The following is a 26,447-nucleotide window of genomic DNA, read 5'->3' as shown; positions in this document are numbered from 1 at the left end:
GATGTACTACGGGTGCCCACAGGGTGTTAAACTGTATGCGATACAGCTACAAGGAATCCGGAATCTCCACATTTCTTCTGTAGAGACACTTCAGTCTATGGATTTCACTGCTATGAGCACATGTTGGGTAAATGTTGGGCAACGTTAGCAGTGACTGTTACTGTTTAACGAGAAAAACATATATGTGGGAGTTGTTTTCCAAGCTACTAACCGCTCAGCTTTCATTTTGCTAAGCAGACAATTAGCATAATTTAACGCTTGAGTTGGTCAACTCGGTTACTTAAGATATCCATTCCAGCTCTCCACCAGACTCAAGTGTATGGAAGCTGGGTTTTAATGTAGCTGGCTATCACTTTGACTTGCAGAGTAACTGAACGTCTTTATGTTTATCACATAGTGTGTGTTTTCGGTCGGCATGACCACTAAAATGTAACTTGGCAATGTGTTGAATCGAAACAGGTAAAACTGGACTTAGAAGAATCCACTGTCCGAAGGTCGAGTTACAGCTTCTACACGACAGCTCACCCGGTGCAGATAAGGTACTATCGGGTCACACCGTCCATTCTGTCTCTGAACAAGACCAATATGAGCTGACCATGGAGGACGTGGGACGGATTTGAGGAACACTAGGACAAACTTTTCTACAATGGGGAGTCAGAGGAATGGTTTCAAGAAGGAAAGCTTCATTTTGTCGGTTGACGTCGGTACAACATCAATCAGATGTCACGTCTATGATAAAGGGGCAAAAATCCGAGGATCATGCTCCTCCAAGGTATTCATCTCCTTCTTGCTGTCCTTTTAGACTAACCCTAACCCATTTCTCAAGTACACCACCCACTTGCACCATTCTCCATATGCAACATATACATACATTTACTACATTATTTTGAGGCTGATCTTTGTGTTTTGTTATTCTGGTAATACTTTATCCAGGTTGTTCCCTTGTATCCAGAGGTAGGACATGTGGAGATGGACCCAGATGCACTATGGAACGGGTTTATTTCTGTGGTCAAGGGAGCTGTGCAAGGTACAGTTGCACACAGTTCCTGTTGTTGCATCTGTCTACAACCATATAAAGGAATTAGACTGTTATTCACACCCTATGACTAAGGAATATCTGATAAATATATCTGTAATTTCCCCCCGCGGATCAATAAAGATTCTGACCACAATTCATGTTACAATTTCCAATTTGGTCTTTTTTTTTTCAAAGAGAACAAATACAGCAAGCAAAAGATTGATAAACATACACCGAGATGCCAGTTGTTCAGGGGCACCTGGCTACTGTACATTCAGCGCAGTCCAATAAGCAGCACTACAATAAATAACAGCCTTAATAAGGACATCATACTCATAATTTGTCTGTTAGAAAGGTGTTGATTTTACTCCGTGTTTATTTTCCAGGATGTATCCTGTGCTGTTGTTTTATTTGATCACAATATGTTAAGTGAAAGGGGGTTTTGTCCACAATACATCAGAAACAGTTTGTTATCCTGGTATTAAAAAAACTATTCCTTGCATGCAAATTGGATCAGTTGACTAGGCTGACATGGTTATATCGCCTTTGAAAGTCTGTTCAACTCAGTGTTGGCTTTGTAAAGACAGGTATTAAGCCCAGGACAGGACAGGACAGGACATGACTTACATGGGACATTTGTCTCTGTCCTTAAAAAGCATACAATAATTCCTGTTTCCCAATTTAAAAAATCTCTTCCTGTTTCTCTCCATAACCATTTTAATGTGTGTGTGCTTGTGCTACTGTATTTATGATATAGATGCAGGAGTACAAATGTGTCAGATGGAGGCCCTTGGCATCTCCACTCAACGAGGCACCTTCACAACATGGGACAGGTGAAATGAATGCAATGAATCGAGTCACTTTTCCTTAGATCCAAAAGTGTCTGTGTGACTTGTATGCAAAGTAGCACACCAGTTTAACCTGCCTACGTATAGTTCTTTTCCATCCTGGTTCCATCTCAGGTTCATTTCACTTTCTTTTGCAGGAATACTGGGGTCCCTTTCCATAACTTCATCAGCTGGCAGGATCAGAGGGCTGCAGACCTGGTCAAGTCCTGGAACAGATCCTGCACAATGAAAGTGAGTCTGCTTTGCATCTCTATCTTTCATGTACTTTTAGTGATTGAGTTTGGAAGTTAGTAGATGAGAGATGAAATACTAGAACTTCTAAATGATTTGAGTGCAGCCTTTGGTAAAAAACAAAAATAGTTTGATAACGAGCAACCTCAGGATCAGTGCTGGATATCATGTCCTTTCATACAGTTTGGCTTTGATTGTTTTTACAACAACTTTAGGCGATCCATGGCGTGACAAAGTTACACTACTTCCTGACCAGACAGAAGCGGTCGCTTGCAGCAAGTCTCATCGTCTTCACCACTCAACATGTCACCTTCCGCCTTGTCTGGGCCCTAACACACTATAAGCAGGTGTGTGTGTATACATGTGTGTGTGTAGGCTGACATTTGAACCAGTTAACTCATAGGACGTCAAACCTAGAGCAGCTTCGATGCACATTGACCTGCTTGGGAAACACACTGATACGTGTTTGCTAGTCTGAACCACTGTTTAAATGGAGTTGCAATAGTTACTAATGCCAAAACTGCATTTTTGCAGTGAAAAAATTACAATATATACAATACAATATATATAGATCAGACTCTCGTCCTTAGAGTAATTGTGGTCATATGAATAATTCCTGGTACAATGCACGGCAGAGCACATAACTGTAACCCTATCAGGCTGTGGGTGTTAAAGGGTTAATTATAAAAAAGGAAAACAAAAGCAAACTGGGAGAGGCTGTATTAGAGGTTAAGCTTCCCTTTTCAGCTGCATTATATTTCTTTCTTTCTTCCAGGTTCGTCAAGCAGTGACTGAAGGAAACTGCTGTTTTGGAACAATAGACACCTGGCTGCTGTTCAAACTCACAAAAGGTGGGTTTGTCATGTTAAGCTCATGTCAATGTCCTGTCCCCATGAGCGCAGCTTGTTTTGAAAACAGTACAGTAATCTATGATTTGTCCTGTGGATTGCATTTCACACATTGTCTAACAGGATTTTAAGACCTGGACAGAATGTCCTTTGTGTTTCCAACCCTATTGCCTAACTGATTGAAATATTTCAGATAACTCCTGTGGGAGAGGGGGAGTCTGGGAACTCATACAAGTTGTTGTTTTTTTTATACATATTTTGAAAGTGATTTTTTGATACCTTTTATTTCTGTCACTGAATGTGTTTTAGGACTCATCCATGCCACAGACTACTCTAACGCCAGTTCAACAGGAATCTTCGACTCCTATCAGGTCTGGTGTATGTCATGTTTATTTACAGTTTCTTTGGTTTTGTTTTGGGGGGGGGGGTTTCATATCACTGTCATGTGACTTTTTTTTTTTTTTTACAGATGTGTTGGAGTGGGTTTCTCTCCTCTCTTGTTTCTCTGCCCCTCTCTATTTTCCCTAAAGTAGAAAATACAGGGTGAGTCAACCATTGCCTTCAAATTCAAAGGAAACACCTGAGTCATGTCTTAGCCAGTAAAAGTGCTTTAATATAAGAGCATGCATTTCATCGCACTCGCCATAAGTGTAGTTTTGTTTCCCAGATGTCTAAAGTAACATAACAAGGTGGTTAATGGTTTCCAACACACAAGTGGTTGTGAGATGGTTACTAGGGAAGGAAATAAGAAAGAATTAATGCTACAGAATAAAGGATAAATAAAATAAAATACATTTATGTATGCATTTTTTGGTCTGTTCTCTAGTCTACTTTTACCTCTTCAGGTCTCTAAATCTAAATAATTCTTCACTTGAACTGCTCACAACTCTACATGCACCCTGTAACAAAGTTAGGAGCCACTCCATGAGTGAATATAGAACTCACGTTTTATGAATAACATGTCTTAAAAGTTGCTTTTTAAAGCTGTTTGAAAGTGCCTGATTTATTGGGGAAAAAAACCTGATAAAAGCAAACCTTTGTCTGCATAACGGATAACATAATGTAAAAATCAATACATTTGCTGATGTCCACTAATGAGTTTTAGCAGCAACTCTGGGTGTTATTTGCAATGATTACAATCCTTTCCACCCCTACACATTGGTTTGATATCACTGTAAAGCATCTCAGCATAGATATTGTATAGTTGTCATTCCCAATCCATGGCCTGCAGTTGGCCATTGGGGGAACTGATGAAGAGCATGAGATGATCCATTGTCTCTGGTTTCTCCCTCATGATGCGTCAGCCAAGACTTTGGTTCCACCGACCCGTCCATCTTCGGAGTGCCCATTCCCATCATGTCAGTGGTGAGTTGTCGAGGTCTGTGGCGTCACACACTCTGTTATCTGCGTGATTATGATTAAAAACAGCAACCCTCAGATTTCACTTATGCCAGCGTGTCCAAGCTGATATCCCCGCCATTAAGTTGTAAAAGTGAAATTAAGTTTAGTTAATCAGCAGTGTGGGACGTGTGGCTCGAGCTCACGTGTCTCAGTCAGTTGGAGCCAAAAGAATATTGACTCACAAGTTAAATTTTGCTCCTAACTACTATGGTAAAGGTTAAGACTAGACACTCACAGGTTAGTAGAGAAAGGAGAGTAACATAAAATCCTCTTGGGTCAAACGTGGATTGTCCCTTATTGGACACCATAGGAGACATTTCCAGTGTTGCTCAGATGAGACTAAACCTGTTGAGGGTTTTTTGTTTTCATTCAAAAAATACAAATTCCTTCCTCTGTCCCTCTGCCATAGATGGCGGACCAGCAGGCAGCCATGTTTGGGGAGTGCTGCTTTGACGTCGGTGATGTCAAGATCACCATGGGAACGGGCACCTTCATGGACATCAACACCGGGAACAAACCACATACGTCCGTAGCAGGTAAATCAAAACATAATTTGATAGATTTGTCCGCACAGGCACATTACAGGCCAGTTTCTCCTCCTCCTGTAGGTCTGTATCCTCTGGTGGGGTGGAAGATTGGCTCAGAGGTGGTGTATCTGACGGAGGGCAATGGAGCAGACACAGGCACTGCCATCAAATGGGCACAGGAGCTGGGTGAGTGATCAGTGGTATACAATAGATGTGGTGATTACTGTTTTTTTCATTATTATTATTTGCAAGAAAATGCAGCTGGTAGTTGAAAGGTTTTATAACAATTTTAAGGTTAAAAACACAATGCTGGAATGAAGTTATCCATGTTTAAGAGATAATCCTCTTGACGCTGAATACACTAGTGGCAGACTCAGAGGTCGTTTGTGAAAACTGTGTGTGTGTGTTGTTGCAGAGCTCTTCTCTGACGTCCAGGAGACCAGCGCCATGGCTTACAGTGTCAGTGACTCAGACGGCGTGTGTTTCGTTCCTTCTTTCAGTGGCCTGCAGGTACAGTAGATGTAGTAGATCTACATTCTTTTCTGTCTTATTTTAACTTACTTATCTGTGTATATACATATATTTAACAACAAAATCCCAATTCTTCTGTTTATATACATGTTTTTATTTCACACTTGCTTTGGCAATGTAAACGTCTGTTTCCCATGCCAATAAAGAAGAAAACAATACATGTATTCACTGTAGCACATACAGTTGGATTTTTAATCAATACAGGCATTAATTTTTTTGTTTTGTATTTTGTCTCTCTGTAACATGGTTATGTGTCTTTTTCTTTTTCTCTGCCCTCCATTGTGAACTGGCTTTTGTAAGTGTGTGTCCTGAACGTTTTATTTCTTTACATTTCTATGCAAAGACATGATTACAAAATCAGTTTTCTAATGGTTTTATAGATATATCAAGAGCCATCTACAGTAACCATGTAAAACAGTATAGCTGCACTCTCCCTGACCAGAGGCAAAAGGCATGAGGACCATTTCATACATTGTTTTTAATCAGGTCTGCTTTTGACTTGCAGACATTTGACACATTTGTGTATATACTTTATTTATCCAAAGGCTCCTCTGAATGATCCCAAAGCTTGTGCCTCCCTCATGGGCCTCAAACCTTCCACCACTAAAAGTCATCTGGTCCGCGCCATCCTGGAGTCTGTCGCCTTCAGGTGAGTCCTTTTGAAGAGGCCGTTTCTGTTTTAAACTCCTTATACCATTCATTCTCATTCACGCTGACTGATTTCCTTGCACTCCTCTTATTCTTATTCCAGAAACAAGCAGCTATATGAGACGATGAGAGAAACTCGCATTCCCATCTCAAAGATCAGGTACAGTTGTTCTCATTCACTGTGCGAAATAAACAGTGTGATTGTGCTACTGTAAGTTTATTGCACAGATTCAATATTAACTTTGATATCCCGCCTTACAGAGCAGGATCTGATTGTGGGACCTGGATTTTAGCCAGCGAACTGGGTGTAACAGAGTGGACTCTTGTGGTCCCTGCCTCTACTAATGCAGTTCAGTTTTTATTGGCAATGCATTATGGGTGTATGTTTCTATGATACTGTTACAGTAAAGTGAGTTGCAGTGTGATTGAGTGCTCTATATTTCTTTCTTTCTGTCTCAGGGTGGATGGTGGTGTTTCATCTAATGACTTCATCATGCAGCTGACTGCAGACCTGTTTGGCAGAAAGATATCCAGACCCCAACACAATGAAATGTCGTGTTTAGGGGCTGCTTTTGTCGCTGGACTGGGAGCGGGTACACACACACACACCCGCACACAACGTGTACATTATGCTGTACATGTGTGCTTTTAAAATTTAAACATTTGTATTTGGGAGTTTACACCAATACTATACTGAAGCTCTTTTGTCAAGCAGTTGGACACTGACACTTCAAAGTTACACTTCACTTTCTTTGTTTTTCTCTAAAAATATAAAACACTTGTCATGACATGAGTTTCATTTGAAAAGTTATGATGAAAAGTCCTATTTTTATTCTTGGCGCTGGCAGAAGAGGCCAAATTGAAATGCTGCTCTTTGTTATGTAACCTGTTTTCCATTTATTTATTCACATTATGTAATTAGATTGTTATACATTAGTCAGTGCTTAATCAAGTCAAACACAGAAGATGGATTTGTTCTTGTTGTTTTATAACCGGCCAAATGCAGGAGGTGCTGATGACTGAATAATAATGTAAATCACGTGTTTGAGAAATATTAGTTCTTAATAGATCAGTGGCCGATAGTGTTGGGTGACGTGTATAAAAAAAAAAAGAAAAAGAAACTTTGCACCACTTTCAGCCATTGATTAGCAGTGTATTTTGGGGCATAGACTCACTCAGAGTGCCAATTTCTGTGTTATACATGGGTCATTTTTAAAGGGATTGTGTTAATGTTGTTTACCTAAGTCTTTGTCTGTCTTCGACTGCAGGCTTCTGGAGGACCAGGGAAGAGCTGAAGAAGCTGCAGAGCACCGACAAGACGTTCCTGCCCCGAGGAGCACATAAGGAGGGTGCTGGCAGCCCAAGTCAGGAATACATCCCTGTCCTCCAGAGCTGGGAGAGAGCTCTCCGACGCTCAATGAATTGGTACAGCAAGCCTTGACACTGGATGTGCACACGGGGATATCCAGAGTTTGACCAAATGGGAAGATAGAGACATGAGTTTTGAGTACACGTGAAAGCAGACGGTCCTTTTTAAACAAAATAACTGTTTTAAGATATCACTTGGAAATGTCTGGTACAGGTCTGATTCAGACCTTGGCGCCAACAGCCACCTTCACAGCCTTGAATTGTCCTCCGCAACCAGAAGTGACCTAACTTCTATACATCAGATGAATCCTTGATTCATTCCAGATCTTGAGCCAATGGTGCCTCTTCATATTACAATATTTCATCCAGGTGCAATAATATTTGTTCACTTTTCCACACGGGGGCGCTAATGACTGCCTTTACAGCTTTTTTCCATTCATGAACTTGCCATAGCAACCACATGTTAATAAGGAGCCAGAGATTAAAATCATTGATATCAGATTCACACATTGTTTTCTGGGAGGAAAAAATGTTTCTGTTCATGGCACAACATTCAGCAAACACAGTAATACTTCTGTTTTTTACGTACCTATTTCTTCATGATTTAACTGTATTTTCACTTCATCATTTCAAGAAAACGTTGTTCCCCTAAAGAAAACAGCCAGTGATTAATGTGGCTGATTAGGGATCTGATTTAGCTTTGCTCTAATAGCTGCCATAGATTTTGTCAGCTCACACATGAATCTCAAATTTTCAAATTCATCTCAATGAAATCACAGATTAGCACCTCTTAGCATGCTCTGTTGCTTAGGAGCAAGTTGATCAGGGATGAAAAAAATATGAACTGAACTCAATTAAAACAGAATTAGAACACATAGAAATATATATTGAGTGTTGTCAATCCATGTTGTGTAGCCATTATTTCGGTTATTAGCTTGTATTTACTGTTGAATTGTTCCATGGTGGGGGGGCAGCCATGTTGATGTCATATGATTATGTTTTGACTCAAGTCAGTTTTGACCTGATGAACTCTGATGACAAAGTTACAAAGTCTAATCCTGTTATGATAAAATGCTCACAAATGACTGTAAACTGTGAATCTCTACTTGCTGTTAGATGTTTTCGCCTTTCCTAATATTGTAATACCGTAATGTTCTCTCCACATACTAAAGGTTAGTTATGCAAAGTGACACCATGTGTGATGCAAAAATGAACTCCTCAGATCAAAATGACATTCCAGGTCGTCGTCCAGGTGAACACTTCATTCAGGTCTTGAATGGCAAATGTCATCCCAAGCTGCTGGGAAATAACAAGCAATATATTTTGTTACCAAATTGCATGAAAATATCAAGTGCTTTGTATGGTGTGAAAGGGCTAGCATTAAAAACATGAATGATCAGCAGTGGCTCGTTGTGATTTGAGTGTCGTGCGCATACAGTCGGTGTCACCGACACGGTGAGTGAACAGATGCCGCCTGAAGGGTTTTGCCTCCTCTCGGACTCTGGGGAAATGCCGTTGTCTTGTGCCTGGGGAATTATCACTCACACAGGCTGTTAGATGAGTGTAGGGATTGCTTCCCATTGATGTGACCAACCTCGCTGTGAGGGTTGCTATGGTAGCTTGCGGATGGAGTGACTGAGAACAAATGGGGTGTGTTTTGCTGCTCATGGTGCTGGTATGGTGAAGGGGGCGCTAATTGAGTGCACAGAAAGGGGGTTTTCCTAAACAATGGGAGGACTGTGTGCCTGTCCCCTCAGAGGAAGAGCGGAATTGAGTTTTGTGTTCGTCACACAGATCCATACAGTGTAGGTTTTCTGCATCAAACCCTCCCCACACCCAAACGCTTCCTCTACTCGAGCTGTCAGTCTCAGCTTTCTCACTCAAACATGGGCAGTTTCTTTTTGCCAGTGGGTTTGGCTTTCAGTGGGATGCCTTCACAGAGGAAAATGTGCTGGAGTGAGTGAGACAGAGGACTAGCCCATGAATCAGTGCTGCCGACTCTCACACTAATCAGTAAAGTCTGTGTGTGTGTGTGTGTGTGTGTGTGTGTGTGTGTGTGTGTGTGCGCGCGCGCGCGCTTGTATTGTGCTCGGTGCCGCATTGTATGAGTTGTGGTGGACCCTGCCTTGCAACAAATTCAATCTGACAGCAGGAACTGGATGCAATGCGACCACCACTCCAGTCCCCCTCCCCCATACGAGCTGAACCCTGCATCGAGGGGTCATTATATAACTTCCGCTCCTCTCTCTCTGTGACACACTGGGATTGTTCGCTGGAGTGTCAGGGGGTTGGAAGTTAAGCTTTTGTCTTTTTCTTTTTTTTTTTTCTTCCTGTCAGTGTCTCAGCCTCTCCCCCTGCTGCCCGGCACGACATACATGTGTACAGAGACTTGAATATAGATCAAATGAAATATGTTTGACATGAATATGAAACGAACAAGTGTTGTTCTCTGTTAACTTTGACACATCTGTTTCCAGCCAGGATCTCTCTCTCTCTCTCTCTCTCTCTCTCTCTCTCTCTCTCTCTCTCTCTCTCTCTCTGTCTTTCTCAAATTCAAATTTGCTTTATTGGCATAAATGTCACAACAACGATATTGCCAAGGCATCAAGAAAAGAATCAACAGAATTCAACTCTATTCAATATCATTTTTGCTCTCTCGGTCTCTCACTCACAAACACACACACATTCTAGTTTCAGTATTGCTCAATTGCCATAGCAACAAGGATTGGCTAATGCTTCAAATATCTATGCTGAACCAGTCATATATGCTGATCACTGGCATTCATGTACTTATAGGCCTGTGTGTGTGTGTGTGTGTGTGTGTGTGTGTGTGTGTGTGTGTGTGTAAAACCAGAGTAAACCAGAGCTTTCTATAGAGTGATTACCAGTGCATCCATTGCTGTCGAAATACACCCCAGCCTATAGGATTGCTTATTGGTTTGGTGACTCAACAGCGAGAAGCCCTATAATAAATCAGCATGATATATTGTTGTGATTCCATGTCCTGCCATCCTTTGGTTTCACACTGCAAATGTTTGCTGAAGGATCCCACAGCCTGTAGACACTTCATATCAAATGGAGACCCCGGGCCTGTTCCCAAACGCATGTAACCATTATAATATAATTGATGGTGAGAAAGATAGTGTGCGCTCTATTTATAATTTGTGCGCGTAACGGTGAGTCTCCGTGCGTCTCTCCGTCATTAGCCAATGTACATCCATCTGGTCGCACTGCATCAGCTGCCACGGCGGGGCTCGTGTGGACGTCACTGATTTTTTTTTTTCCTCCTTTCCTCACCTTCCCCTCCTCGTTTTTTTTTTGTTCCAGCAGAGTATCTCTCTCTCTCTCTCTCTCTCTCTCTCTCTCTCTCCCTCTCTCTCTCTCTCCCTCTCTCTCTCCCTCTCTCTCTCTCTACACCGCCCACTCCACTCACCGCCGCCTCGCCGGCTTCTTCGCCTCACTACATCGCCTGCTGCCCTTTTCTGTCTTTTTTTTAAGGGAGAAAGAAACCGCGTATTTTGGACACAAAAACCCCAACAACAAAAAAAAAGGAAAGAAAAAATATCACCATGGCGAGCACCGAGGATAAAGCTGCCAACAAGGAGAACACGTCCAGCTGGAAGGACTCCATCTACAACCCGAGGACCGGGGAGCTGATGGGTCGCACGGCCAGCAGCTGGGGTAAGGATCCCCGTTACACAGCAGGCAATTAGTAGATGTGCTTTGACATTCACGGGGCTTATGCCTAATCTGGCGTCTTCCTCTTCCCATTTTCAAAGCATTGATAGATGTGTGCCTCTTGGTTATATACCCCACGACATGTTTCTGTGCATGGATGGATCAAAATGACTGCCATCCAGATATTGGATTAGCGGAGGAGCCATCATTGGCCTACATGAAGGTGTAAAGGAGAAGCCTGTACCAAGAGGCTCACCAAGATGAATGATGCTATCAAAGGTGTGCACCAGCCTCTCTCTGCTGCACAGGCAGAAATAACCAACCAGGTGGTGATCAATCATAACAGCAGAGTTTTTTTTTTATTTCTTTATTAATGTGTATCGTCATTTAATTGGATTATCAGGAAATTGTGGACCCCAGCTGATAAAACCCCCTCATTACCTAATCATATCTTGAGGAGTGAGCTACAGCGCTCCTGAGCTGAATCCATGGCTGATCAGGCCATACATTTTATGTAATGATTCCCCAGTTATTTCCAGAGTGAGGTAGTAACACACCACCCTCCCTCCAGCAGCCAGCTCCTATAGGCTAGCACGGGCTGTCAGGCTGCCGGGCCCCTGTGCTGCTGTGCAGTGGGATGCTCCATTGCAGTTGCATGGCCGCCCACATTAGCATGCCTGTCAAGGTCAAATGGGATTCCCTCTCTCCTCTTTCTCTCTCTTTCACACACCAGGCAGGTGCATTGTGGGATACTGTTGGAGAGGAATGAGAGAAAGGGGGGATGTACAGCAGGAAGCTGAGGGGTCCATCCCTTTTTTTTTCTTTTTTTTTTGTCAACTTAGAGGGCATCCATGCTGTGCAAGCTGGATGGTGGTGAACCATTTTGAAGTCAGATGTTTCCATGACTGTGGCTCTTCCCCCCACCCCCCACCCCTCCTCCTCTGCATTGGAGAAAAATGAGGCTTCAGATGCTTTGAGCCCAGCAGCGTCATCCCTAAATCTTAAAAGAATGGCCTCAGATTTGTTAGCAGTGAGTGCCCCCCCCCCCCCCCTCCTTAATCCAAAATGGTTTCTCTCAAAGGGATTGCATACTCAAATAACAATTTTCCCTCAGCCCACAGATGAGGAAAGACGTGGAAAATCAGATTTGTCCGAGCTGGTGTGTTGGTTAAAGCTCATAGTGAATTATACATGACCCCTCTCTGTCTCTGTCCCTCATTATGTCTCCTTTCTATTTCTGTTCCTCGAACTTCCTCCAGCCCTCATCCTGTTGTTCTACCTGGTTTTCTACTGTTTCTTGGCTGGTATGTTCACCCTGACCATGTGGGTGATGCTGCTCACTCTGGATGACTATGTGCCGAAGTACCGAGACCGCGTTCCCTCTCCAGGTTAGTGTCTCTCGGCACACGGTACAAAGGGAGGGACGGGGCTTTCAGTTACGGTAACTGGCAGCATTTCTCCTAGAGGCATTCATTATTCATGCTCGCACCAATTGAGATGCTGTCACAATAATGTGCTTACATTACAGCTGCTTTTTGTATCGATCTGTTTTGAAGTCTCTTCCTGTGTGATATCAGCAGTGGAGCTTGTCTGCTGGATCGAGGATGTTTTCTGTCCAGCTGTAATTGGAGACAAGCTCCACCCCTGATAATGGCTGTGCATTAGTCGGTATCATTTGCTACTTCACTCCATGTTTACTTTTCGTCGTGTCTTCGTTGCAGGATTGGTGATTCGTCCAAATTCCTTGGATATCACGTTCAACAAATCCGACCCACTCAAGTACGCACAGTATGTCCAACACCTGGAGTCCTTCCTGCAAAGTAAGCGCACTCCTCCCAGACAAACAGATGAATGAATATTAAAACGGTTTCCGCTCTCCTTCTCTCGGATCTTTTTCCAATAATTCATTCCATTTGCCTGAATGTGTCTCTGTCTCTCTCTCTCTCTCTCTCTCTGTCAGGGTATAATGATACAGAGCAGGAGAAGAATGAGGACTGCACTCAAGGACAGTATTTCTTGCAGGACGACAGCCAGGACATGACGAAGAAAGCTTGTCGCTTCAAGAGGGGCTCCCTGAGTCTCTGCTCTGGCCTCTCCGACACCAACTTTGGATATTCTCAGGGGAAACCCTGCGTGCTGCTGAAAATGAACCGGGTAACGCCAACTTTCAGCGGCCGATTGAGGCTCGACTGGTTTTCAGAATCTTAAAAAATCCCTTACTCCTTTACAAATTCACAGTTTCGTCTCTTCATCCCTCTGTCTTTCAACCTCGTCTTCCTTCCCACACGGTTTCTAATCTCCACTCGTTTAGTCGCTTGCTGACAGTCCCCAAAATACAATTTCGGTTCCACACGTGCAGCAGCCTTTCTACACAGTCTCAACTTCTCCTGTTTCCCTCACAGATCATCGGCCTGATGCCTCCTGGGGATCCCTACGTCAACTGCACAGTAAAAGTAAACACACTTTTCCCACACTATACTGCAAATGTGCTACTTGCTTGTACGTGTATTTTTTTTTCTTTTTTGTTTCTTTCATACGAAAAAATGTGACCATAACAATCTCAATATTTTCTTTCTGTTGATCTCACGTTCATTTCTTCCTTCTTTTTGTTTGTTTCGTGTCTGATTTCTTTCTGCATGCTGTCACTGACGGCTTTAGGGTAAGATAATATGTAAATTATCAGGATAAGGCCAGTAGGGGTGGTAACACATTTACATTAACTAACAGGTCATTAAGCAGGTGCCATCCCAGTGCCATTTTCAAGTCATTTTAATCCTCTAGTCATTAATCCTTTTGCAGAACAAATCATGTTTCCTACGTCATTTAAATCTCTTCACTAACAACTCACGAGGGTCATTGATTTTCCTTTTTTTTTATGTCCTGTCTCATGTTTACTATTAATTTAACTTAATAAAATGCATTTCATGTCATGTAAAATGCATATTGACTAATGTGTGTTCCTCCTTGCAGAAAGACAGCACGATTCAAATGCAGTATTTCCCCAGTGAGGGGCGTATTGATAAGATGTATTTCCCCTACTATGGCAAGAAAGCCCACGTAAGTATCCATCCCCTGTCAGATCAGGTCTGCTAACATCCTCACACGGATGTATTATTGACAGGTGGCCGTTCTTTCCTGATGCAGGAGACTTATGTGCAGCCGCTGGTGGCTGTGAGGCTGCTGTTCACCCAGGAGGACTACAACAAGGAGCTGCCGGTGGAGTGCAGGATCGAGGGCTCGAACCTCAAAAACAACGACGAGAGGGATAAGTTCCTGGGTCGCATCACCTTCAGGATCAAGGTGGTGGAGTAAAAGAGAAGATGGCCTGTGAAAGAGAAAACCCCGAAGCAGAGGCTGCCAACGTTTGCTAAGGATTTGTGTTTAAAAATGTTTTAAAAAGAAAAAAAAAAAATGGAAGGAAGTGTCAAATACGTCATAAAGACGGCATTTTTTTTGGGGGGGGGGGGGTGTGGCCAAACAGTCTGATGCCGATTAGTTTCCAGTGGGAGAGCCAGTTCGATACAGATATTGAATGTTGCTTTGATGACATTTCTGACCCTTCTTTCCTTCATGATTCCTTGCTGACCTCCTCCAAGATCTTCAGAACAAGTCACAGGCTCTGCTCCTCCTGACCCTCATCCATCCATCCATCCATCCATCCATCCATCCACCCACCCATCCTTTCTTTCACCCTTTGCACTGCTCATTCTTCACTTTTTTTTTTTTTTTAGTGTTGACGTGATTAGGTAACTTATAGCCATTGCAACCAAGCCATTTGGAGCTGTTGTGTAACTGCTGATACAACTTTTTAAAAATGTTTTTTAGATCTTCCTGCTGTCGGGAAGAGAGTGTGTCGTTTTCATCTCTCCAAACTGTATGAACGACCGCATCATCGCCGGTGTTAAGGGGATTTTTATCTTGCTGTATAGTACAATTGAGAAAGTAGATCATTTTCCGACACATCTCCAGAGTATTCACATTATCACATCACAAAGACTTCATAGGAACGTACGTTGATAATCAAGTATAGCCACTGTATCCCTGTATATGAAATGCCAGTTACAAATTCCCTTTCTACATATAAATACATTGTGATCCTTACCATATTTAGGGAGTTATAGATAGATCTTTGTGTTGTGGTCCGCGTAGCCACAACCCAGTCTTGTGCCGTCCGTCAGTGTCTGTCTGCATGTCCGTCCGTCTGTCTGTCTGCCCGTCTTCCTGTTTACTCACCTCTCCACTGCAATAGCCAACATGTGGGTGAGCCCTCCAGGACCAGATAAGTTGTCTCGCTCCACCTCGCCGGGTGCTGCGCAGTGATGGTGGCTGAGGCGACACACACACACACATACACACACAAACACACACAGAAGGTAGAGAGTAAAAATTGCTTTTAAGGCGGAGAGGTGCTGGGAAAGCATTGCAAAAATAAAAAGTTCACTGTAACTATGTACTGTATATCTTTACGTGATCTGTATATCTATCTGGGTCTCAAAGATTGTTTGTTAGTTTTCTCTCTTCTTCAGCCTGTTGATCTGATTGTCTGCCAATCTATTACTCTTCAATGTATATATATACACTATCTACCATATTTACTTATTTCACACTGTATTTTTGTCACAAAACACAATGTCTGTGCACTGTAAAGAAATAATTTAAGCAAAGATTTACAGGAAATTATCTTATTCAAAGCTATGTTTACACAGTCTTTAAAGGAACCCGCATTTGAAAGAACAACTTGTAACATCTCTTCAGGGTGCCTTAAGACCTGATAAAATAAATTGTGGAATAAAAGTGATTTTGAAGAAAAAAAAAAGAACAGCTTTTCTCCTGTCTGTTTTTTTAATCATTTCTTAATTTGGGCTGTAGCTTTTTTTGTCAGTGGTGGAGAAAATATTCATTCATATTCAGTCTGTGGGGTCATGAGACGAGTTCTGCTCCACAAATGTGTATTCATTTTTTGGACTCTAATCTTTGCTTTTTTTTGTTAAATATTGTTTTCCTCTTTGGGCCTCGAACACTTATTTAAATGAAACCATCTGAGAAGTTTAGAGGGGAAATATTTCTTTGGTGGGACTGCCAACAACTCACAACATCTGAAATACCACTGATTTAATCTTTTAAAATGCACTGTATGAATGCATATATGTTTTTTTTCTATGTCAATGTGAAATCTTTGTGACTGGCAGCTGTCAGATAAATGTAAAAAGCATAATGTATCTCCCTGAAATGTAGTGGAGTACAAGTGTAAAGTAGCATCTAATGTAAATACTCAAGTGAAGTACAAGTACCTCAAAGGTCTGTTCAGAATAGTATTTGAGTAATTGTACTGTGCACAGCTGATTTTTGTTGGGATTTTAGTCTGGTTCACAGTTTATCTCACCATCTAACACCATCATCTAGTAAAATGAAGAATACAGAGGAAAATACACAAGAATTTGAATTCAAAATTGTTCACATGCTTTGTAACGTGACAGCAGAGAGAGACCAGTAACCGCTCAAATCACATTCTCACCATCATCGTAGCACAAACCTGCAGCCACACGAGGGAGCCAGAAACGAGACGGGCAGAGGTGCTGGTGAAAGTGTGGCTCTAACATGGTGCTGCCAGAGGGGCCGAGCAGTCGCAGACAAACTGAGGAGGTGAGTGACGCATTTCCCATATCTGCACCTTGTGGTTTTCCCGACTACACAAATCGATGACGACAATTCCACATGCTCAAACATGCCACTGGTTTCCACAATATCATATGTTATCATATCATATCTCATGGCAGCCACTGGGAAATGAGCTTGGTGGGTGGATGCTGAGATTTCTTTTTCTTTTTCACCTCCACCACTTAGGTCCAATAAACTAATGTCATATTTGATCATTTTTGTGCTAAAATGCATCCATATTTCTACTTATTTTGATCTTTAAAGAAACATAGACCACAGCCCAGTCATTGTGTGAATGGTTGTACCTGTAAGTATACCCACAGAGACTGCACTGGCTGCAGAAGTCAGAGTACATCACGTCAGTATTAAAAGAAGTCTGATCACACCTGTCTGCTCTAATTTCACAGCACCTCCATCCATCCAGCTCCCACAGTGCCCCGAGGCAGCAGCAAGCTCCGTCCTTCACTGTCAACAGCAGTCTGTACCCAAATCCTGCTATATGTGAGATAATCTCTAGGGGTTTAGCTGCAGCACGAATCCACCTTAGTGCTGAACTCTTACCGTCCTTAGTGAGAACGCTGTAAACAAGGGGAGCACACACCAAACAGATATTTTCATCTGGCTATTTCTTGGACTTTATAACCAAAGAAAAGAAATTGTTAATGTTGGAACTACTTAGAGGTGAAAGTCTGAGCTGGAAAGATCTCTCGTAAATGAGTGCCCCTGTGTTTTATGTGTTAAATGTTTTCCTCTATCATTTTGAAAAGATTTGCACAAAGAAAACATCAGTTGTCCAGTTTTTCCCTTTTCAGCACTCACAGGCAACTGGCTGATTTTTAGACTTGTCTTTTAATCTAATTCATACGGCATTCTTTCTCAGAAAAAATAAAAATAAAAACAAATGTTAAAAAAGCTGCTGTTTTCACTTGGCAGTAACATTGAGGTGCTTCAGAGCCCGAGGGGGATTTGAAGCTGATTTAAGCAAAGGAGGCGCAAGGATAACACTGGTTATCGCCTTATCAGCTAAGAGTTGAACTTGCCAATTTGCGGGCGGCCTGGAGTACAGCCTGCCTGTAGTCAGCATCCTGAAAGGGATTAATGCGGCTGATATTTTTAGGTTTTACTCCCGAGTCCTCAGCAGCACTTTCTCTGTGGTTATATATAGCACAGAGAACATGCGTAACATGGCACAATTTGAGGCATTCTGTGACGCTGGTGCTGGATGTGCTCTGTGAGTGTTGTTGCAGTCTTGAGGCAGACACACAGAAATGTTCATAATCACAGAAAGGACACGCATTTTAAAAGACATATTTTAATTTATTCAAATGATTCGAGATTCAAGGAAGTTTCTGCTTTACATCTGACATTTCTAGCAATTCCTCTCACATTATATTTACATGTATCATATATATTTATGTCATATTAACATTAACTGTAAAAACTCAACTCTGGAAGATCTGCAAATTTAAAAACTTAAGCAAATAATTACCCTGAGACAAGTAACAAGAATAACATGGATTTTCTTTTGAACTAACCCAAGTCTCTATACTCAACGACCATGACAGTGGAGTCTTTTTCAGGATCTGGCTAGTTTGAGTTATTCACACTCATCTCAAACTAAGAAAAAGAGAGTATCACAGTGTTTCAGGCCGTGAACAGGGCAACCTGTACATTCCTGGTACAGGAATTTATTGCCCGACTCCTCTAAATTTTCCTCCATCATATGCAGCAATTAACTGCCACTTCTGCACTCATCTCTCTCCCAGCATCCCAGGGCTACAGAGTCTCCACTTCTCACTAAGTTGAGCCACATAGCACCAACAGTAGAGGAACTCAGTGATATAGTGAATTTCTTTTAAATAAATCCTAAATTTTAAATTACTTACATCTTTGTCTTTCTCTCTGTGCATAGATATAGATAGATTTCTTTATATACAATACATCCAATTGCTTTTTGTCATTTTTATAAAGCTAAAATGTTGGACGGGAGGTGAAACCTCCTGGATGTACATGCAGTGATCAGCCTTAATTATGAGGTTTAGGGTCACAGCATATGATATTAAACACTACAACTATCTCTGCCACATGTGCTTAAAAAGCACTCTTCATTGTAGAAACAGCGTGACAGATGCTGTAACATTCACACAGTCCACTAGAGGATGCTCGAACTGAACAGTTTCAAGGTTTAAAAGACAGTGTTTACAGAGTATTCTTTCTAATTTGTTTAAAGCTTAATGTTGAATCGCTACTGCAAACACTGTTGGAATATTAATTTTTTTCACAGTTTGGATTTAGACATTTTCTTCACAAAGTCATATAATATTCCTGGCACAGAGGCCTTTAACTTACTAATCTGACACTAGTGCCCTCAATAAAATGGGTTGTAAAAATTACTCCTAGCAGTCTTTTATGGTCAATGTGGTTGCAAGTCTACATCATTAGATACGCATATTTGCAAGAGAAGCAGTGAACCATAGATGATGCTCAAAATACATCATCCCAGCCCTTCATATTTTACTGAACTTTGCCTCGAAAAGCAGTACATCTCTAAACCAGGAGCATCCTTACAAGAGAGGGATGATACACCTTTCTCAACACAGATGCTCGTGCCTCGCCTCTTTTCGTAAAACATGACCCATCATTTTACATCAATGTTAATGTGCATCTGACTGAGAAAACAAACAAATGATTGAGTTTTAATTCTGGTATATGACGTCAGACATGCGGCTTCTCACAGCAATATACACGTGCCGGACTTCTTCTCGTCATCGGGATCTCCTCCACCCTCTTTCCTGTTGGGATCGTTGAGCTCGTCAAACAGTCCAGTGTCAACCATCTCCTGCTGCCACTGAATGGGCACGGCGCCTGTGCTAAACTCCTTGAAGAATTTGTCGTCCTTGGCATCAAACTCGATGCCCTTGATCTCGGAGAACTCAGCAATGTCGCCGGTGTCCTTGGCGTAGACAACGTTGGGCTTGGGCGTCCAAGGAGGATCCACCAGCCCGGCCTCCAGACGGGGGAAGTTAATGGTCTTGAACCACTCGTGCTTCCTGGGATCCTCCATGTTGTTCCTAACAGGAAGGCAAAAATTTACTTATCCATGAGTGTTTCAAAACTACGATGTCAGACAAAAGCACCAGGATGCCTTCCTCCTCAATAATAAATCACATTCTACAGTCCCATAACATTTCTGGGACTAACTTCAAATATAAATGCAATGCGAATAAAATGGACGCCGACACAGTATGATGCAGGAAGTCAGAATCTTTAAGCCACTGTGTACAACTACATATCAGCCAGAGCTTGCTTATACAGCACATACAGAGAAGAATAACCTCTTACTTCATGCCCAGGCGCTCTTCAATTTTCTTCTTGAGGAACTGCTGGATGATGTCCTTGGTGGCCGCATCGAAGCACCTGTGCTCCCACTTGGGCTCCTCGTTGAGAATGCGGCGCTGCACCTCCTCCTTCTCCACCTTCTCCTTCTTGCTCTCAGGGCCTTTGAAAGGCGTGTAGCCAGCCACCATCTCATAGATACTGCAGCCCAGGGCCCACCAGTCCACGGATGTCCTGTATGGAGTTTTGCTCAGGAGCTCAGGGGCCATGTAAGCTCCAGTACCAGCCTGGAGGAGAGAGACAGAAGGGTAGAAAGGGTAGAGGGGAGAGACTGAATATGAGGTACATCTATAAATCCTTTTATTATACTTTTTTTTTTTTACTTTTACTTGAAAGCATAGTGTGCTTTCATATGTTTAGAAACTTTCAGATCACTACTATTTTAGAACTGTAGATGGAGGCAATGAATGTACAGTCAACGAGGACATCTACAGACTTGATGTGACAGTACAGTGACATGAACAATGCAAACAGCCTTGTCCCTGAAAAGACACAGAGGACAGAAAGAGGGTCTTGTGGAAGGACAGACTGGTAAAGAACAACTCTAAAACTGGGAGAAAACCTTCATACGTCCCTGTTGACAGGTGTTACAGAGGTCAGTTGCCTGGGTAGCTAAAAGCTTTAATCTAGTCTCCGCCATCTTCTCTTTCTGTCTCCCACTGTGTAACTTTCACCTTTCCCTCTGTTGACTTACTCTGTCCCTGTGCCTCTGCTCCCCTCCCTCGGTGACCTCATCTGCAGGCTCGGACCAGGAGCTTAATCCTAATGCTAAGCCTACTACCTGTCAAGAGTCATGTGCGTCTACACGCTGCACTGAGTTGTCCAGCTTCTTATATAAAGGCTGGCCATTTCTGGATGCTGCGGCCACCAGCGGAAATACGTAACATCCAGACGACCTGTAGCCATGCCTCTTGCGTATAATTAATGCAAACACACGGCAAACTGGCAGAGAGTCAAGAGCTTGCTCTTTGCTACTGCAAGTCAAGTCCTGAAGAAATCCTGTTGCAAAAATCTATTCATTAGATCCATATGTTAGCAAAAGTGTCGTGTTGTATAGGTATTATGAGGACTGTAGGAAGCACTGTCCATTTATAGCCACTTCATATAAAAGACATTTAGCATGACCTAAAACAAGTCCTATTAATGATGCTGCATCATTTAAGAGGCTCTTTTTTTTTTTTTGCATGACAGATCGTGATCATTAAACACATCCAGTACTTCCAGATCTGTCCTTTAATTTTAACGAGTGTGACAGGACTTGGCCAGGATGTGCCTGGATAGGCCCTTCTGACAGACCAGTGAAGACATGCTACTACAACTCCATTGACCAGACTTACAGAAGTTTGCAAAACTTTTTTGTCCCAATATTTACTCCCATGTCACCTAGCATACAAATCTATTAAACCCTTGCATTATTTTCAACTTCCCCCAGTGGCTTTTTGTAACTGTGTTCTGTTCATCTGTGTGTATCTGTTGGTAATCAGTTTAACTGCACAAATAAAGAACCTGCACACTCGGGTCAGTCAAAGGGGCTCCACTCCCTCAAGTGTGATCCTAGAGGTCACAAAATGACCGCCAAAATGAATCTGATCTTGGTTCAGGCATTTTTCAGCCCGGTTAAAGTCACCTTGTTTGCAAACTGAAATGTCTAAACATATTCACCGTAGGTTTTTACCTGGATCTGTCAATCTAATCAGGGACAGACTTGTGTAATGCCCACTAAGAGGATTAGGGAACCAAAGCCAGCCTTGCCTGTAGGAGGTTGGCCCAGTCATTTTGGCTGGCTGAGGAGCATCAGAGTTCTGGATAATGAGCTTACTGGACTTTCACAGAGCCAAGAGCTTACTCTTTGCTACTGCAAGTAAGTCTTGAAGAAACCCTGGAGAGAAAACCCTTTCAAAATGCTTCGTCTTTTTTTCAAGTCATCCATAGGTTTAGTGCAGGTGAGGCATGATATGCAAAGAAAATGACACTGGGTCATTCTTAGATTCTTGTATAAGTCATTTGACTCGTTGTGGACGTGCCCCATCTGTATAATACATTTTTGTCAGCACCTGACCTGTTTTTTAAAGCTCTGTGATCGATCCAACAGGCCATCACGATGTTCTGTCACTGACAACCTTTTCTTTTGTATGATGTCGTCAGTAACATGCAAGACCCCCCCCCCCCGGGCAGTCAATGCGGTGTCACATCAAGCTACACTCATTGATGACATGGTATCTGTGTTACTCTTTCTTTACAGGAATTACAGGCTGCAGGCTTCGTACAGTGTTGTGGGGAGAAACTGCAGCACAGCTGAGGCAACTCTCTCAAGGAAATGCCTCCACAAAAATAACTTGTTCTCTGCAACCACGTCGCTGAGGGAAACCTTCTTTCATGTATTGACTGCTACTTTGACAAGCACCAGACCTCCAAGGTCTCTGACATAGCCCCTTACACTAAATGGTGGCCTATAAATGGCCAGGCCATAATCTCACTGCTAAAGGATCAAATGAGTTATATAATGGATTCAGAGACTCTCATTGCACAGATCTTTAAGCAATCCAGTAATCCCTGTCCGGATTTAGAGTAAAAACCCTTCCAAGATTGACAGCCTGTCCAAGATCCTCAGAGCCTCAGGAGTTCAGTTTTTGGCTTCTGCCTCATCTTCAGATAAGTGAGCACAGACAGGTTGGAGATGTGGATGAGGTATCACACAGCAACCAGTGGTCTCTGTTTCTTGAGTCTCTGAGTATGTGTGGTCCTAAACTTAGTCCAACCATATAGATGATGGCTTGACTAAAATCTTTTGAATAATAGATGAAATGGCCCCTTGTATATTAGGATGTAAAATCTTATTATGATTCCCATTATCATTGATGATCATCCAGTCAGGTCATCTCATATTATCCTAATGGCTTTCAGAGCGCAACTTAGTGCGCTATTGTGTTTCTCAATTGAGGAGACCGGCATTTGCCATTTCAACCACAATATCAGTGTTGAGTGCATATCTACTCACCATCTGGGTGACCGTCTTCCCTGGAACAATCTCTATGGCCAGACCCAAATCTGAAAGTCGGCACTGGCCTTGGCTGTCAAGCAACACGTTCTCCGGCTTCATGTCACGGTATACGATATCCATATCATGCAGGTGCAGAATGCCGGTGGTGATCTGCGCTGTGTAGTGGATGATGCGCTTCATCTCAATGCCCTTGTCCGCACCCTTGCCATCATAGCCTATGTTGTAAATGTGGTATTTGAGGTCTCCTCCATTCATCAGGGTCATGACAAGGCACAGGTGGGTCTTGGTGTCATACGCGTAGCCCAAGTTGACCAGAAACAGGCTGTTAACCTTCTCCAAGATCTTCTTCTCCAACAGGGCCATCTTCTCACCGCCCTTCTTCTTCAGTCGCTTTTTACACAATTTCTTGCAGGCATACATCTGGCCTGTGTTCTTCACCTGAACAGCACATACCTGGAGAAAGACAGATTATTTGTTAAAAAGGACTACTTTGATTCATTGGAATCCATTTCGCACAGAACCAAAGCGTGCTCTACTGGTACCAGGCACCATAATCTGACTACCACTTGACTTGTGACCTGACAACTGTAAAAAATAAATAAAATGTCTCTGCTTCAGTGTCATTACAGTATAAAATAGCTTTGACTGGTACTTTCGATCATCAATCTATACCTTCACATATTTCATGGTTTCCCTATTAATATAATTAATTATAATAACAATTAATATAATCACAAATAATCCCTCTTTTACACAAGCAGACGGAGATCTGTTTGCTTTGTTTCATTTTACAATTTCTCTTAAACCTGACACTGATCCACAATCACTGGTAGGACTGAAGGCAAGACAGAAAATTGGTTCAAGAAGTCAACCTAGCTTGATCTTTGCCAGCTGTGTCTTGGCACTTGACTGTAAACCACTGTATGTGCTGCTTTAAAAGAAAACAGTATTTTACAGTGACAGCAAATTTAGATTATAGCAGCCGCCTTCACCATCATTTTGAGTATTAACAAACTATTAAAAACATTACAGTAATAATTTTTCGATGTCTAAAGCACTTTCTGCACATCTATCATTGTATTTATCTCAATAAGTTGCCTTATTTTGGGTTGTACACTCAAGCTTGTTGCTAAGAGCTTGACTGAGTAAAAGGGGTTTGATTGTCTCCAGACATCTCAATGAATCAATCTCAAATCTTATGAGTGATTATCACAACAATGTGTCATTCACAAGAACTCATACTGCTACTTTCTGTCCCTGAAGTTTACACAATTACTTGCTTGTTATGTTTGTATGGCAGGTTGTCTTTTAAAACAAAACTTTTAAACAATTTTCTGTTGAATGATTTTATATTCTTAGTTGCTGACTGCTCTACTGTCATCCTCAGGTTGAAAAAGAGATCTTGATCTCCATAAGACAATAAGAGATTCTATTAATCAGTATCAACAATTGTAGCACTTTGCTAGTTTTACCAAAGCAAGACCACTGCTCTGCTTCCCGCATTGTGGCTTTGTATTTGGTATTTTGTGAAACATAAGCCATGGTTTTCTGAAATTCAACAGGTATGCCTGTTTGCCACAAGACTTCATGGTCACCTTGAGACAAGGTAAATCCTAACGATTATGTAAGGTATGATCTCTTTTCCTAAAATATCCTTTCTTATGCTTAGAGCAAATATACCTCTGTAGCTTAGGGTTTTGACGCTGCACTTTAATACTCTACTGTAACACCATAATTACAATCCCAAAAGATGTTGAATGCATATTATCTGGCAATGTTGGCATACATTGTAGAAAATATGATGGTAATACATTTTTGGAAATGGATAACACCATCATCCTGCAACTAAAAGCAGTGTTAAAAGATACATTATTTTCCATAACACACTTACATGTGTGTACAAAGTTACTGACACAAATTACGTGTAGATGCTTTTGTATGCTTACCTCTCCGAAGCCTCCTTTTCCCAGAGTTCTGAACTCATAGAAGTATTTGTCACTGATGGGCTGTTTCTCATACTCTTTCCACTGGAGAAATTTATCAAAGTATGGGCTGGCCTGGTAATCTGTGAAGGGTTTGGCTTTTAGAAAATCTCTTACACCATCCTGGACTTTGCTTTTCATCACCTCCTCAAAGTTGGCATCTGTCACTGACTTGCATTTGTCAGCAGGCTCCCCGGTAAGAAAGGACAGGAAGGTCTTGGAATCAGCCTTGCAGAACTTGTTGATGATGTTTTGCCGTGCCTTGTCTTTTGTTGCACCTTCAGCCAGATCCCAGTCATACAGCTCATCCAGGAAATCAACAGCAAGCTTATAGTCGGGGGTGTTTGCCAGGAAGTCACGGAAAAACTTTTTGCCAATGGGCTGCCTTTCACAAAGCAATGTAAAGTCCTTGTCAATGGATGCTCGTACTGCAGCACATTGCTCAGGCTTGGGGAGAGACAAGCTGCGGCGGCGCTTTTTCATCTCCTTGTCATCACCACCCTGGGCTTTTAGGTAGGCCGTGTTGGCCACCAGGTTATCCAGTCCCCCCATGTCACACATCTTGGCGGCTGTATGTGGTCTGTCCCCCCTAAGTGACTGGGTTCTTCAGTGGCTCCCCAGGGATCCCCTCTTACAGTTGGTGCAGCGTCTTTCAGAATGTGTGTGTCTGTGTGAGAGTGCAATTCGCTCCAAAGCCAGGGCGCAAATGAGCTCCTTCACCCAGCCTACCTGCAAACCTAAGACACACTGACACACCCAGCAATTACTCATTTAGAATTAAATACCAGGGAGGGATTTTGGCTTAAGGATCTTTGTGTGGTCTATTCAAGGATGCTGTGCACGGAAAGGGAATCGTAAGAGGGCTCTGTCCTAAGAGGCTTTGTAGCCCTCTATACTTGTTCATGGTGTTCAGTAGTCTCTAACAGTGGTTCAGTGGGTTCTGTTGACTATGCATTTAAAAGTGAGACACTGCAAAAGACACAAAAAGAAAATGCTCTGGAAAGTGCAAAAACACCTTTAAAAAAAACACTGTCATAGTTTTTGGAGGGTCCTCTAAAATATGAACGGAACTGGACTAATACTGTAATGTTTGGTTGGGTATTTACACAATATTGTAGCATATAGATAGAAAATAACATTGTGTTTGGAGTCTTGAGCAGAATACTGTTGAAATATTTTCACTGAGGCATCAATATGCATCCTCATCTTCTTCTCTTTCCTCCTCCCAGTCTCAACAGAGCAGGTACTTCAGCGAGCTTACTCCTAATCTGTCTGCTTCTTCCTTTTCTGCCCTCCTGCTCTTTCACTTTCA

General features: G+C 42.2%; 3 protein-coding genes across 4 annotated transcripts; 2 read left to right on the top strand and 1 right to left on the bottom strand.

Moving 5' to 3' along the window:
• Nucleotides 1–43: 43 nt before the first annotated feature.
• Nucleotides 44–8,819, top strand: gk5 (glycerol kinase 5). Of its 2 annotated transcripts, XM_070919113.1 has the most exons (17): nt 44–127; nt 460–772; nt 934–1,027; nt 1,776–1,851; nt 2,004–2,097; nt 2,313–2,444; nt 2,873–2,948; nt 3,255–3,316; nt 3,415–3,488; nt 4,250–4,310; nt 4,756–4,882; nt 4,955–5,059; nt 5,289–5,383; nt 5,950–6,053; nt 6,156–6,212; nt 6,512–6,645; nt 7,321–8,819. In XM_070919113.1, the coding sequence occupies exons 2-17, from the start codon at nt 647–649 to the stop codon at nt 7,491–7,493; spliced, it is 1,590 nt and encodes a 529-aa protein (XP_070775214.1). In that variant the 5' UTR covers nt 44–127; nt 460–646; the 3' UTR covers nt 7,494–8,819. The 2 variants fall into 2 exon arrangements, with proteins under 2 accessions (XP_070775214.1, XP_070775213.1); XM_070919112.1 differs by having other exon boundaries at nt 4,756–5,059.
• Nucleotides 8,820–10,989: 2,170 nt separating this feature from the next.
• On the top strand, nt 10,990–14,410 carry atp1b3a (ATPase Na+/K+ transporting subunit beta 3a). The gene is made up of 7 exons (XM_070919149.1): nt 10,990–11,101; nt 12,358–12,486; nt 12,820–12,918; nt 13,059–13,252; nt 13,501–13,551; nt 14,069–14,155; nt 14,243–14,410. The coding sequence occupies exons 1-7, from the start codon at nt 10,990–10,992 to the stop codon at nt 14,408–14,410; spliced, it is 840 nt and encodes a 279-aa protein (XP_070775250.1).
• A 5,077-nt stretch (nt 14,411–19,487) lies between these two features.
• Nucleotides 19,488–25,696, bottom strand: grk7a (G protein-coupled receptor kinase 7a). The gene is made up of 4 exons (XM_070919115.1): nt 25,100–25,696; nt 23,151–23,606; nt 20,099–20,379; nt 19,488–19,827 (listed from the first exon to the last, which is right to left on the bottom strand). The coding sequence occupies exons 1-4, from the start codon at nt 25,694–25,696 to the stop codon at nt 19,488–19,490; spliced, it is 1,674 nt and encodes a 557-aa protein (XP_070775216.1).
• Nucleotides 25,697–26,447: the final 751 nt, after the last annotated feature.

This window comes from Enoplosus armatus, chromosome 14 (assembly GCF_043641665.1).
Source record: "Enoplosus armatus isolate fEnoArm2 chromosome 14, fEnoArm2.hap1, whole genome shotgun sequence".
In the NCBI taxonomy this organism is placed as follows: Eukaryota; Metazoa; Chordata; class Actinopteri; order Centrarchiformes; family Enoplosidae; genus Enoplosus; species Enoplosus armatus.
This window is presented reverse-complemented; position numbering and strand designations above follow the sequence as displayed.